The sequence below is a fragment of the Cibotium barometz genome, chromosome 26 (assembly GCF_041138505.1).
Source record: "Cibotium barometz isolate CiBa-2024 chromosome 26, ASM4113850v1, whole genome shotgun sequence".
Taxonomy (NCBI): Eukaryota; Viridiplantae; Streptophyta; class Polypodiopsida; order Cyatheales; family Cibotiaceae; genus Cibotium; species Cibotium barometz.
The window spans coordinates 25,410,313-25,424,513 of record NC_141071.1 but is presented as its reverse complement, the minus strand read 5'-3'; the positions used below and the strand labels follow the sequence as shown (position 1 = coordinate 25,424,513).

The window sequence follows — 14,201 nt, the reverse complement described above, 5'->3', positions numbered from 1 at the left end:
TCACAGTTCGTAACTTTGAACCAAGTACATATGACCGGGCTCTGACTCTCGCACAGAACGAAGAAATGAAGCTCAACGGGGGCAAGCCCAAGCAGACATCTCAGTCCAGTACCAAACCCCAGCAGCAGCAATTAGCTGCACAGTCAGGGAAAGGTAACGCATCTTCTAAAGATGCTAAGAAGGACAGCAGTAATAGCTCCAGTTCAGGGGGTAAGAAGGATAAAGAACCTAAGAAAACCCCTGATGAAAAGGCTAAAGCAGGCATTACTGGAGGTTATCTTCCTCCAGAGGAGCAAAAGAAGTATCAGTCAGAAAATAGATGTTTTTTCTGTCATATTATAGGGCATGGTAAGAAGGATTGCCACAAATGGCAAGCGGCACAAGCTGCCAAAGCTCCTTCTGCCACAGTTGCCACAGCTTCCCCAGCTCCTCCAGCCCCGCCTACTACCTCAAATGCAGTTCAACTTTTACCTTCCATGCATCCTATACCATCCGTGGTATTTGATGCTAAGCAGGAGGGTGAGAGCGATGCTGCTCAGAAGAGCCTTATCCGAGCTTATGGCTCTGCCCAGGGCCGACAGTTTGTAGTCCTTTTCGATATGGGTAGTTCTGAAGACGCCATCTCTCCCCAGTTGGCTAATAAATTGAACTGCACTTTAGTCCCATATCATTTGGATGTGGACGGGTTTACACCTGGTCTTCGCACCCACATTTCCCAGAAGGCACAGCAGTTTGCCTTTGAAGTTCAGAAGGCCTCATTTCAACGAGATTTCATCGTCTCCCCTCTGTTAGGATGTGACATGATTTTAGGAATTCAGTGGTTCCGTCAGTATGAGCCTATTCCCGATTGGGGGCAGGACACTTTTACTATTTGTAAAGGTTTTCCTGAGCCTGTCATGATTCGTGGGGATAGAAGCATTCTTGGCATCCCATTGATTTCGCATCTCCAGGCCCGACGAGCTATCCGCAAGGGAGCAGAAGGAGCACTCCTTTATATTCGTGCTCAAGCAGACCCTCCCTCATTAGTAGCATCCATTACATCTTCAGTCCCTCAGTTAGCAGACCTCCTATCCAGACACCAGGACATTATGCTTAGGGACGATCTCCCACCCAGTCTCCCACCCTCTCGCCTTGAGGACCATCACATTGATTTGGTCCCTGGATCAGATCCTCCTAGCAGGTTTCCCTATCGTCTTTCCAAGACTTTAGAGGGCGAGTTGGAAAAGCAGTTATCTGAGCTTCTCCGAGCCGGATTCATTCGGCCTTCTTCCTCCCCATTTGCTGCACCTATCCTATTTGTCCAAAAGAAGGACAAGTCTGCACGCCTTTGTGTAGACTACAGGGCATTAAACAAACTCACTATCAAGAACAAGTTTCCTATGCCCAGGATAGAGTACATTTTGGAGCGTTTAGACGGTGCTAAGTTTTTCACTAAGATCGACCTCAAGAGTGGTTACCATCAGGTCCGCATTTTTGAAGCTGACATTCCAAAAACAGCTTTCAGGACAGAGCGTGGTCACTACGAGTTCGTAGTCATGCCTTTTGGGCTTACAAATGCACCCGCAACGTTCAATAAGATGATGTCTAGGATTTTCGCAGTCCACATTGGAAGTGTGTTTTCATATTCCTTGATGACATACTAGTCTTCTCAGCCACTGCGGAGCAGCATGAGAAAGATGTGGAGAAAGTCTTGCAACTTTTGCGAGATAATCAGCTCTACATAAATGCCAAAAAGTCTATCTTTGGTGTTAAGGAAGTTCAGTATTTGGGCTACATCATCGGTTCCGATGGGATTAGACTGGACCCCTCAAAGGTTCAGGAGATCTTAGATTGGGATATTCCTAAGACCGCCCAAGAAATCCGTTCATTCGTAGGTCTTTGTCAGGCCTATAGCACACATGTCCATCAGTTTTCCAACCTTGAAGCACCTCTTACCGACTTGCTCAAGGGGGTGAAGACTCGCAAGCAGAAAGTCTCAGTTACAGGTAAGGCATTTGATGTATTCCGTGCACTCCAGAAAGCTGCCTCAGAAGCACCGGTATTAAAGTTAGCATCATGGGACGAACCTTTCGAGGTCATCACCGATGCCAGCAATGTAGCCATAGGTGCAGTCCTCCAGCAGGACAATAGACCCGTGGCATATTACAGTAGAAAGTTGGATGTCGCCGAAAAGAATTATTCGGTATATGACAAAGAGCTTTTGGGTGTGATCACAGCGCTCAAACATTGGAAGCCTTTTCTTTATGGACAGGCTTTCACAGTGAAAACAGACCACCAAGCACTTAAGTGGCTTCAGACTATGCCAAGTGCCCAGTGGAGTGATCGACAGGCGAGGTGGAGTCAAATCTTCCAACAGTTTGGAGGTATGATTGAATACATCCCTGGTAAGCATAACCCAGTAGCAGATGCTCTCAGTCGAAAGTCCAGCATCCAGGCAGTCCAAGAAGCTACCATTCTCGAAATCACGGGGAAGGACTTGGATAGTATGAAAGACCAATATGTCGACTCCCCTGAGTTTGGTACTCAGTATAGTTTGGCCCTCACTTCTGAGCCTGGCCACTATTCAGTACAGAACGGTTGGTTGTTCTACAAGAACCGTCTCTGTGTTACTCGAGAAAAGCGTTCTGCTCTTCTCCATGATGCCCATGACTCCTTAGTTGGAGGACATAGGGGTATCAACAGTACCCTCGAGAAATTAGAACGGTCCTTTTATTGGCCAAAGATGAGGCGTGATGTCTATGCACATGTACAAGCCTGTAAGATTTGTCAAAAAGTCAAGGTTCCCCATACAAAGAAGGCAGGTTTACTTCAACCTTTGCCTATCCCCATCGGACCTTTTATCGACATATCTATGGACTTTGTAGGGCCTCTACCAGCATCCACTGGATCCCGTAACACTCAGTGTTTTACCATTGTGGATCGCTTTAGTAAGTTCTGCATGCTTATCCCATGCAAGCATACGGCCACAGCCGAGGACGCAGCCCGTCTGTTTCTCAAGCATTGGTATCCAATTTGTGGTTTGCCTAGCACCATAACATCAGACAGAGATTCCAAGTTTACCTCGCATTTCTGGAGGGCATTATTTGAAAACTTTGGAACTAAGTTGCAGTTGTCTAGTGCATTCCATCCCTAGACAGATGGCCAGACAGAAATTTATAATCAGTTGGCCTTTGATGTCCTCAAGTCATATTGTCATGACCAGCAGTCCAAATGGGAGCACTATCTTCCATTGGTCCAAGCTATCTTAAACGACACGCATTCATCCAGTGTCGGACGGACTCCATATCAAGCAGCCTTTGGTCGCCGTTTTTCTTCTCTTTTGACGAGAATGGTGTCTCCATCTTTAGAGGCTAATAAAACCACGGAAGCATTTTCCGAGATCATTGAGTCAGTTAAAGACCGCTTGACCAAAGCTCAGGAAGCATATAGCAGACAGGCAAATAAATCTAGACGAGATGTCCACTTCAAGGAAGGGGATTGGGTCTATTTGCGTATCATGAAGCAGAGATTGAAACAAGTGGGCAAACGTTGTCCCAAGCTTTCATTCCGTAGTTTTGGCCCTTTTCCAATAGTTAAGAAGATAAGTGATGTCTCAATGAAGTTAAAGTTGCCTGCCAGTTGGACAATGCATGATGTTTTCCATGTTTCTTGGCTAAAACCATATGTTGGTCCAGAAGTGTTTGATGTTTCAGATGAACAGCAGCCAGACGTGGTAGACGAGGCAGAAGTTATTGAGCCTGAGCAGATCCTTCTCCATCGATGGAAGCATGGTTCCGGTCGACGGATTCGTCAGTTCTATACGAAGTTCCGAGATCGAGGCACCCACGAAGCCGTATGGCTCGACAAGGAGTTCTTCCAGGAGTACCCCCAGTTATTGGCGGACTACTTGGAAGCCATGAACCTGCCGCCAAGCTAATCAGGAGGGAATGTCACATGCACTCTGCACTAAGTGCATGGTGACAAGATGGCTCATCATCAGAAGTGCAGCATTTGTACAGTTTTAGAACCCAATAGGATGATATTTGTCGTATGCCGTGACCCCATTGTACATCCTCAGTCCAGGATAAGTCAGGCACGAGCTACGTAGGTCATTCCTCAGCCATAGCGGGTCAGTCAGTCAGTCAAGTCCCTTAACCCACTTGGAGAGAATCATTCATGCATGTAGAGTCAGTAGAAGCCTTAGGGTTTGCATCAGAAAGCACTCTGCATCTTGCATAATATGCATACATATGCCTGTGCATCATTTAGAACATCCCCAAAGCCTTAGGGAATTTACTGGGATTTATCTGGTATTTTTCCCATATTTATTAGTATTTATTTATCATTATTTGCATTATTGGGCATTTATAAATATTAAGTTTATTAAATGACCAACCCCCAGTTAGTATAAATAGGCTTGCCTAGAGCCTCTTTTGCTCATTCAGTCTTCATTGTGCTAAGAGCTCTCCTCTCTCTCTTGCTCTCAGCATAAGACTAATCCATGCCCTAGTGCCCATAAGCTTTCTTCTCCAGCCCTTGAGAACCATAGCTTCAGTCCAGCCCTAGGTGTTTGTCCTCAGCCCTCAATCAGCCTGTTTCAGCACCAAAGCAGCCCTGATTCAGTCCCTTACAGTCCCCCATATTCAGCCCACAGTTCATCATAGTTCCACGCCTGAAAACCAGTAGCAAACAGCCTTCATACCTGCGTTTTGGTGCAGCCTCACAGCAGCCTACCTGCGTTTTGCTCCAGCCGTACAGTTCCAGCCCTGAAATCATCTGTTGCTGCTGCGTTTCAGTCCATAGTCCTCTCCAGACACCTGCGTTTCTGTCTACAGCAGAATCCAGCCTTGAAGATTCAGTCCACAGCAGTTTCCAGCCCTGAATCTGCTGTTTGCATCAGTATCGAGCATTCTCTGCATCATCAACACATTCAGCAGTCATCTGGTGAAGGTAACACAGCATTCATATGTGTTTTCAGCATTCTAACAGTGTGTAGAACAGTCCACCTTCTTCTTCTTTGAGCCTCAGGTGTGCAGCCCTTCCTCATGCCCTTGGGAAGAGTGCATAGGCTCGAGATCAAGTCATCGAGGTGTTTCTACAGCAGTGTACAGATCAGCCTTACTCCGATCCTCCGAGATCTTGCATTTGGCTTATCTACAGTCCAAAGTCATTCTCTCTAAAGTAATAAAGCAAATACTATCTCGTTATCGGGATAGGGGGCCCTTCAGTGGGTAATTCGGGACCCAATCTGGTGTACAGTGTTCATATCTCTCTCTCTCTCATCTCTTTAAAGTTTGAAGTAAATGAAATGGATTGCTAAACTCACGAAACTCAGGATACAGAAGACGGTGTGAGCATATTGTGTGACAGGATCAACCAATACAAAGACTTCCGCTGCATATCACAGTGAAGGAATTCATCCTTCGAGAAAGGCATCCAGGGAAGAACACATAGCATCTGTTAATGAGCCTGGGCATGCACTCCCAAACTTTCTGCCATGCCACATCTCTCTGAGGAGAGGACACCTCTGCAGTCAACAAAGACCGATAAAAATCTGAAGCAATACCCCTAACCTTATCGGGCTCAATTTGAACCTCACTCTGTGAATCCTGCAAGTACCTCACAGAATCCCTGCTATGGGAAGGCCTGTGTGCTGAAAAAAACTCTTTGTTGCATCTACCACCCATCTGAGTCCAAAAAGCCTCGTTCGCATGAAAGGCGAACTCAGCCATCCTGTCCATGGCCAATTGCAGCTCTGCTCTACCTCTAGTCAAGAGGTTTGTAATCCAAGACGCATGTGGATGCTTTTCATGTTCCCTCCGAAGAGCAGCAATCCTACGCCTAATAGCTCTCCTTGTCCAGAGCCTCCTTCTTCTTGGACAAGGCAGTGCTATGATAATGATGGCTGGTCCTCTCAAGAGCTAGCGCGATATTATGACGAGGATCAAGACCGTCACAAGATCTCCATCTCTCTCTCATCTCAAGGGAGATGTCAGCATCTAGATAAAGAGAGTCAAGGATACGGACACGGGGAGAGGCCGAGCGAGCCCCAGGCTCCCTGAGTCACAAAACGGCGGGGCAATGATCGGATTTGGTGGTGCCAGGCATAATAGCAATGGTGCCTCCTCTGTCCAAGGACCAATCATCCACATAAAACCTGTCCAGACGTGCAAAGATGCTCTCATCCCCGCTCCTGCGGTTATGCCAAGAGAAAGATAAGGAATTTGGCCTTCTCTGGAAGTCATCCTCAGTCCAGCAATCCCTGCCAAAAAAGGAAAGCCTGAACCTCTCCCATGAGGTTCACTCCAAAGGGTGTAAACCCCCTTCGCGTCCACCCTTCTTGTCAGAAGGTTGCTCAACCATATTAAAATCTCCTCCCACTATCCAATGATCAACTTGGGGAATGACATTTGTAATGGTGTCCCAAAAGGCCACCCTTTCACCTCTCACGTTAGGTGCATAGATATTCAAGATTCCTAATTTCTGACCCTCATGCATGATCAAGATCCATTGTGCTCTAGTAGGGATGATAACACCGTGCCCAATAACATGAGGCATAACAGATGCTGCCACTGAAATGCAAACACCCCCTCTAGTCCCAACTGCCGAGGACCAGAAGGTGTGGCCAGAAAGCATCTTACCAATTTTGCCACACTAAGATCTATCCAATTTGTATTCCTGCAACAAAAGTACATCCATAGACCCTCCTGTAACAACAACATGGTGAAGCTGGTCCTTCAAAAGGCGCTTCCTACCACGGATGGGCAGCCCTCGAGGCCTTGAACATTCCATGAGACGATTCTCATGGAAGAGAAGAGGGTTTGACCCCCGATCTAAGAAGATGATGGGCAGCCTGAGGACGCCTCTCACAATGCTGGAGGACGGGAAAATCCACGAGGCAAAGTCCACTGACATGCCCTTGTCCGAGGCCCTGCACAGTACCTACATATGTAAGAGAAACCTGTTCGCCCTGCGGAGCATCAAGGGCAATGGCATCATGCTGAAAATACTGCAATACATGATCCCCACTGCGCTGAACATCGTGCATATCGCCCCCAACAAAATCATCCTGATATGAGATATCATCTCTCTGCAAAGATGCATCAGCTGACACATCCCTCTGACCAAAAACATCATCTATCTGTACATGATCCGAGGAGGCCTTCCCATCAATCACACCAGGGGGACGGGCGTGAGAGACAGGTCGCCAAACCTAGTGGACTGAAGGATGGGGAGGAACCAAGGGAGGTGGCACCTGAGAAACACGCTTACAAGGCCTCCTGCGACCTCAAGCCCGAGGGCAATCTCGAGCAAAGTGACCCTGTTGGTGACAAGCCCGGCATTGATCGGGTTTACTTGCAATCTCCAAACGTTGCTTCAAAGGGCCACAAGGGCCCGGAAGCAAAACATAGTCCTCAAAGAGCTCAATGTCACGGGCAAGAATCATGACCCTAGGAACAGCATCCGCCGAGGCAGTGACCACCTGGGCAGAAGATGTCGGCAAGGCGTGGAGGGGGGGCACTTGAAGAACCAGCCCAAAGGCAGACCCGATGGCCTCTAACATAGGCCAATATGCGCGAGGAAGACCTGGGAATCTAAGGGTAATCGGAAAACAGTTCCTGTCTTCCTCAATAGAATATCTTCCTTGGGCCCAATGGCAAAGGGCTGCCCTTCAAAACCTCTAAGGCTGCGTCCTCAGAATCAAAATCCACTTGGAAGAAACCTCTTCCAAGCAACCTGACATCTCAAAAGTGTGGAGCGAGGTCGGAGGGCAGAGTCGCCAAGACCCAGTCTCGAGCCTGGAGACGGGACAGGTGAGATCCAAAGATTCTGGCAATGAGGGTCGTTTTGGAGTCTTTCTCTATTTCGGTGTAGAAGACCACGAGCTCGGCTTCGAAAAAAACTATGGTTTGCCCGGCCGAGGGAGAATGATTAGCCATGATGCTAATTGAAGAAAAAGGCCGACTTGAACCCAAATGAGGAGCAATCCGAACCAAGGGGAAGAGGCAGGCAAGGCAGCGGAGGAAAGGAAGAGAGGGTGGAAAAGGGAAAAAAATAATAATAAATAAATAAATAAAAGGAAGAAAAAAGAAGAAAAAGAAAAAGAAAAGAGGGAAAGAAAGAAAGAAAGAAAGCTGCATTAACGTCTACTAGAGGCCGAACTCGACCTATGAGACAAATCAATGTACAACGGGAGAGGAAGGAGGGGGGGCGGAGGAAGGAAGGGGAGGCGACACAGACGACAGAGGCAGAGGTTCGGGGAGCTCGCAAGTCTTCAGCACGCTGTTTCACGCCTCCCCACTTTTATGACCATGATGTTTACCCCACCTGCCATTGGATCCCGGGTTCATCCTCCATAATCTCCAAGCCAGGCTACATGCTTATCATAGACTCGCTATGGTATAGGATTAACACTTGGATGAATTGGGGTTCGCAGTCTACCAAGGAGAATTAGGTTATTGGACCCTAAGAATGACTTAATCAGGGTTAGCCAAGGTTGGTTTTTCTTTATAGGGTCAAGTGACTGCATATAACTGAGTGCTGAGGTGATGGAATGTTGCCTTGATCTTGGCCAATGGCTAGCCCATGAGTGGTTCAGATGTTGTTGATAAACCACTCATGGGCTAGCCATTGGCCAAGATCAAGGCAACATTCCATCACCTCAGCACTCAGTTATATGCAGTCACTTGACCCTATAAAGAAAAACCAACCTTGGCTTGATAAACCACTCATGGGCTAGCCATTGGCCAAGATCAAGGCAACATTCCATCACCTCAGCACTCAGTTATATGCAGTCACTTGACCCTATAAAGAAAAACCAACCTTGGCTAACCCTGATTAAGTCATTCTTAGGGTCCAATAACCTAATTCTCCTTGGTAGACTGCGAACCCCAATTCATCCAAGTGTTAATCCTATACCATAGCGAGTCTATGATAAGCATGTAGCCTGGCTTGGAGATTATGGAGGATGCCCTAAGTGGGACGCTTCAACAAACATCGCAAACAACAAAATTGTCAAAGCAAGTCATGGCATACATTGTCAATTTGCTACACAAAGGATCAGCACAACCTACTTAGTGGCAGAGAAAATATCATCGAATTTCCTCTTCAAAACTGATCCCTCCGCCAATGGCCAGTTGGCTTCATCCTGATGTACAAAGATCACATTTTCCAAAATGGCCTTTGAAACTCCCATTAGAGCTGGAACCTCCCTATCCATATCAGCACATCTGTAGCTCAAGCAAACTTTCTGTATTTCCAGGCACAAATAGAAGAAGGTAATGTCAATAGAAAGACCATAATATAAACACTCATGCTCTCACAAGTCCCCAAGTGTAAGCTTAGCATGCTAGATTTTGAAACACCTCTTACCTCTCCAGAGTGAGGATCAATGGTCTGCAGCACACTCTCAATGGCTTTGTATTCTAGTTTAGCCCCTTTTTGAGTCAGCTGAAAGGAGCGGATACAAACCACATCCTTCCCGGCTGCTGTTTTGAATCTCAGCTTGATCTGCCCTTTGATCTCTGTCTCACCGGCAACCTACAAGCACCAAAAGGTATAAGAATTAAACAGCCTGGGACAGAGAAAACATAGATTTCAGCCAAACTGGTTTCTACCTTGGGATCATGCACAAAGCTTTGGCCTGATCTTGCATTCGGTGGCAACTCTCCTGTGCATGCATGCTTCAATGACTCAATGATTGTCTGCAAAAATAAAGCACTGAGTCTTTCAACGATCGTTTTGTACGGGCTATGCTAGTATTGAATTTTTCAACAGAGCTAGCTGTCGTTTCTTTTGTGTCACTGATATCTGGTACCAAACCCTTTTACAGCAAACTGGTATCACATTCTCCTTGTCGGACTCTTGAGGTCAATGGCATTCAAGATAACTGTTTATTTTCAAGTTCATGAGAGGCCACCCTGGCTAAAGAATCTCTTGTTGCTGGGAGCCCTTGGGGCGTGTTCACTCCACGTGTGAGTATGTGAATTGCAATCTCATGTTAAGGGACTATTATGCATATCAGGGGTTCTTTCCCTGCAACTTCTAGTGTTTTTAACTTCTACAAGAAAAAGCACATGTGCTTTCCCAGCTAAAAGAGGGACAGCATGCCTTCTTGTTGCATGTGTGGAGTACCCTTACAACTGCCCTTATTGTGTGCAAGAAATGAAAAGAAGGACAGCACGCCTTGTTGTCACGTGTGTTATGGGCGTAACCTTCTCTCTCTCTCTCTCTCTCTCTCTCTCTCTCTCTCTCTCTCTCTCTTCTCTGCTAATAACTCACAGAAGCAGGAACTGACAGATTTCCACCTTAATAAAGCATAATCAAAGCTCTCTCTCTGTCTCAGATTTTCACCTTAATGACTGATGCATAATCAAAGCTCTCTCTCTCTCTCTCTCTCTCTCTCTCTCTCGCACTTACAGTTTTCCCAGCACCGTTGGGCCCCACTATGAGGGTCAGGGGTTTGTAGAAGGTGATCACGTGAGTGTTGTCGGGGCTGAAGCTCCGAATGCCCTTTATCAGCATCTTATCCACGGTACTCATCGTTGCTTCCTCCTCAGAACAAAAGAAAGCTTCAAAGCGTGGAGGAAAGACAAAGTGAACCTTCGCCCGCTGGCTACAGCCTCTACTGTTTATGTACTTTACATATGTCACAAAGCTCTATATATATATTTATTTTTTTTATTTTATTTTATTTTTTCACACACGTTAGATACTATTTATGCATATTACCACGGAATGTTGTCAATTGTCCAACATTCTTTTTTTTTTTTGTGCACACCCTGGCCCACTCCAGAATGTTGTCAATTGTCCAACATTCTTTTTTTTTTTTGTGCACACCCTGGCCCACTCCAGTGGGTGGAGCCGATTTCCCCTTCCAACAATTAGCCAATTATCATTGTCAATTGTCCAACATTCTTGAGACTAAGGATCTTATTATCGTTTTCACATCATGCCTCACTCGCCAATGCTCCATCTCTTTTTTCATGTTTGTGAGAAGCCCAACATAGTAGTAATTTCAACACTTGCTAAGCAAAGATCAAGAAGGAAAATTTAACGTGATCTTTTGTATGATTTTGAGGGTTGTCTTTTGTATTATATAGAACAAGTAGAGTTAGAGTACAAGTAGCCCTTCATGACAGCAAATAGCTAGTTCCACCTTTACAGTGTAATTTTTTTAAAGGCATTTAAAAAATTTGCTAGCTTTTTTATTCATTAAATGCCCATCAAGCTTGAGTAGAGCATTAGGGACTCTTGACAGTTATTTCGTAAAAGTTCTCTCTCTCTCTCTCTCTCTCTCTCTCTCTCTCTCTCTCTCTCTCAGTTGAGATGATCTTGTTTTTTGTGACCAACAAGGTTCAAGCATCCAAGGGACCTTTTTGGAGAGATCAGTAAGTAACACTGTTGAGATCAAATGGGGTTGCCCACTCTCCCTGATGCTTTTTGGGCTATATAGTGATGAGATCTCGAGTTTCATGGACCGATTGGGTGGCACACGATTGTGGGTAGCACAAAGGATGGTACCCATCCTCCTACATGCAAATAACATAGTCTTCATCCAACCAAGAGTCTTCAATGACACATGAATGCATTGCTAGCCTTTTGATGAGAGGGAGCTCACGATAAATCTTGGGAAGACCAAGATTAAGCTTTTTTAACACCTCCTCTTTGTTGCAACCAGACATTCTTCACATACAAAGAAGATGATTTTGAGTTGCTCATACCATATGTATATCTACGAGTCACTTTTACTCCCCCGCATTGGGATATGCAACCCTTGAACACTTAGAGAGATAGTGTTTCCAAGGCCATTTAGTACCAAATATTCTACATGCACCACCAATATGTTTGAGTGGCCTTCATATGGATTGTCTACCTCACTTTGACTAGAGCCTGGACTTCCGCTTGATTTCTCACAGTAGAAGATCAACCGAATCATCAACTTGGATTTGACTCAACTTCATGCAAACCAAACATGGATAACCCTAACCAAGATTCCCCTGAATCTCTAGGCCCAATCCTAGCTAGAGAGAGTCTTCATGAGGATCGCTAAGGATGTATTCATGGGGAGAGGCATAGTTACCTCCACAAACATATGTCCCATGCTATGAAAATTGCCATTTGTCGGCTAAGGGTGTGTCACCACATCACCTTCGTACAACTGAGGAGCTGAGGGGGCATCCCATGGTACAAACAAGTATGCAAGCTAAGTAGCATGAAGGAGACAAGTTAGAGAACCATTATATACTTACATACTCAGTTTATGTCATAAATATGTGTTTGGGCCTTTGTTCATAGGTGATGAATAACAGAGACCAATGTTTGGGATTATACCTACTAGAGCTCAAGCACCATAGAGACATACTTATGTCTAAGAGGCAAGATGCCACACATCCATCATTGACTTCTTTAACCTTCACATTAGCAAGCCTTGACAGACATCCAGTCCATATGAGACCTATAGACCATGATTATGGTAGTCAACCCCACTGAATGAGCACATCCCAAGCTTGTGGGATGCAAGCCCCACATACTTGTGAATCACTCTACGAGAGATCACAAGTCCTCTAGAGAGCTAGGCACTCCCATCCTAAAGACCCGTACCTTCTACACACTAGCTCCAAGTCTAGGACTTGCTTTATGACATAGAGAGGCCCCACCACATTAGTAGGTATTGAAGCCACGTACTCAGTCCATGAGGAGGACACTAACGCATGAGTGGATATTGAGGCCATGAACTCGGTCCATCAGGAGGATACTAAGGCCATGTACTATGTCCGTGAAGAGTCCAGACACACGAGCGAATATTGAGGCCATGCACTCAGTCCATGAGGAGGACACCACACACTGATTCCAAACACATGAGTGGATATTGAGGCCATGTTCTCGATCCATGAGGAGGACAGTCGACACATGAGGTTCTTTTGCTTCCTACTCCATTGTACACACAAAATTCTACGTAGTACATTGGCCCTATTTTTCTTTTGATTCCCACTCCATTGTACACACAAGGTCCTTAAAGGAGGATAGTCAACCCATGAGGTTATTTTGCTTCCTACTCCATTCTACACACAAGGTCTACATAGTGCGTTGCCAAGTTTTCTCTTTCAACATGTAGTTTTTTCATTTTTCATGGTCTTGAGATCTAGTTTACTCATGGATCACACATAGCACCCCTTTTGTCTGATTGACCCTTCAAGTTTGTCATAGATGTTAAATAGCATCTCTCTCTCTCTCTCTCTCTCTCTCTCTCTCTCTCTCTCTCTCTCTCTCTCTAGCCTCTACATTGTTTATGTACTTTACATTTGTAGGTGTTTATGCACACAAAGCTATATATATATTTATTTTATTTTATTTTTTTACACACATTTAGATACTATTTACATTAGGAATGTTGTCCATTGTCCAACAATCTTTACACTAAGGATCTTGTTATCGTTTTCACATACTATCGGTGCCCATGCCTCAAGGGTCAATGGTCCATCTCTTTTTTCATGTTTGTGAGAAGCCCATCACGTGAAGATTAAGAAGGAAATTGCAAAATTTAACAAGAGCTTTTGTATGATTTTGAGGTTTGTCTTTTGTATCATATAGAACAAGTTGAGTTAGGGTTGCCTCTTGACAAGTAGCCCTTCCCTTCAAAAAATGACAGCAAATAGCTCATTTCAAACATTTTCCCCCTTTACAGTGTAAAATTTTTATAGACATTTATAAATTTTGCTAGCTTTCAAATTCATTAAATGCTCAAAAATAGACATGGTGGCCATCAAGCTTGAGTAGAGCATCAGGGACTCTTGATGGTTATTTTATAAAAACTCTCTCTCTCTCTCTCTCTCTCTCTCTCTCTCTCTCTCAACCCTAAACTGGCAGCAATCGTTGCTTCCTCCCTAGATCACAACTTCTTGGCCACAAGCTCCACTCTGCACTAGTTGAGATGGTATGGGGAGTGACTCCCCCACATTGGGATATGCTACCTTTACACGCTTGGAGAGTAGTGTTTCCAAGCCCATTTAGCACCAAATGTTGTGCATGCGCACCACCAGTATGTTTGAGTCACATGGCCTTTATATGGATTGTATACCTCACTTTAAATAGAGCCTGGACTTTTGCTTAATTTCTCACAGTAGAAGATCAACCGAATCATCAACTTGGATTTTATTCAACTTCATGGAAACCAAACATGGATATCCTTGACCAAGATTCCCTTGAAGCTCCATGCCCAA

General features: G+C 45.2%; 1 protein-coding gene across 1 annotated transcript in view; it reads right to left on the bottom strand.

Moving 5' to 3' along the window:
- Positions 1-10,760, bottom strand: part of RAD50 (DNA repair-recombination protein (RAD50)) — a 76,953-nt gene extending 66,193 nt beyond the window's left edge. Inside the window, exons 1-4 of the mRNA XM_086820436.1 lie at positions 10,399-10,760; positions 9,597-9,683; positions 9,352-9,519; positions 9,054-9,229 (exon numbers count right to left, since the gene is read on the bottom strand). Coding sequence (XP_086676562.1) covers positions 9,054-9,229; positions 9,352-9,519; positions 9,597-9,683; positions 10,399-10,521 — 554 coding nt within the window. The 5' untranslated portion in view covers positions 10,522-10,760. The remainder of the gene's footprint in view (positions 1-9,053; positions 9,230-9,351; positions 9,520-9,596; positions 9,684-10,398) is intronic.
- Between the last annotated feature and the right edge of the window lie 3,441 nt (positions 10,761-14,201).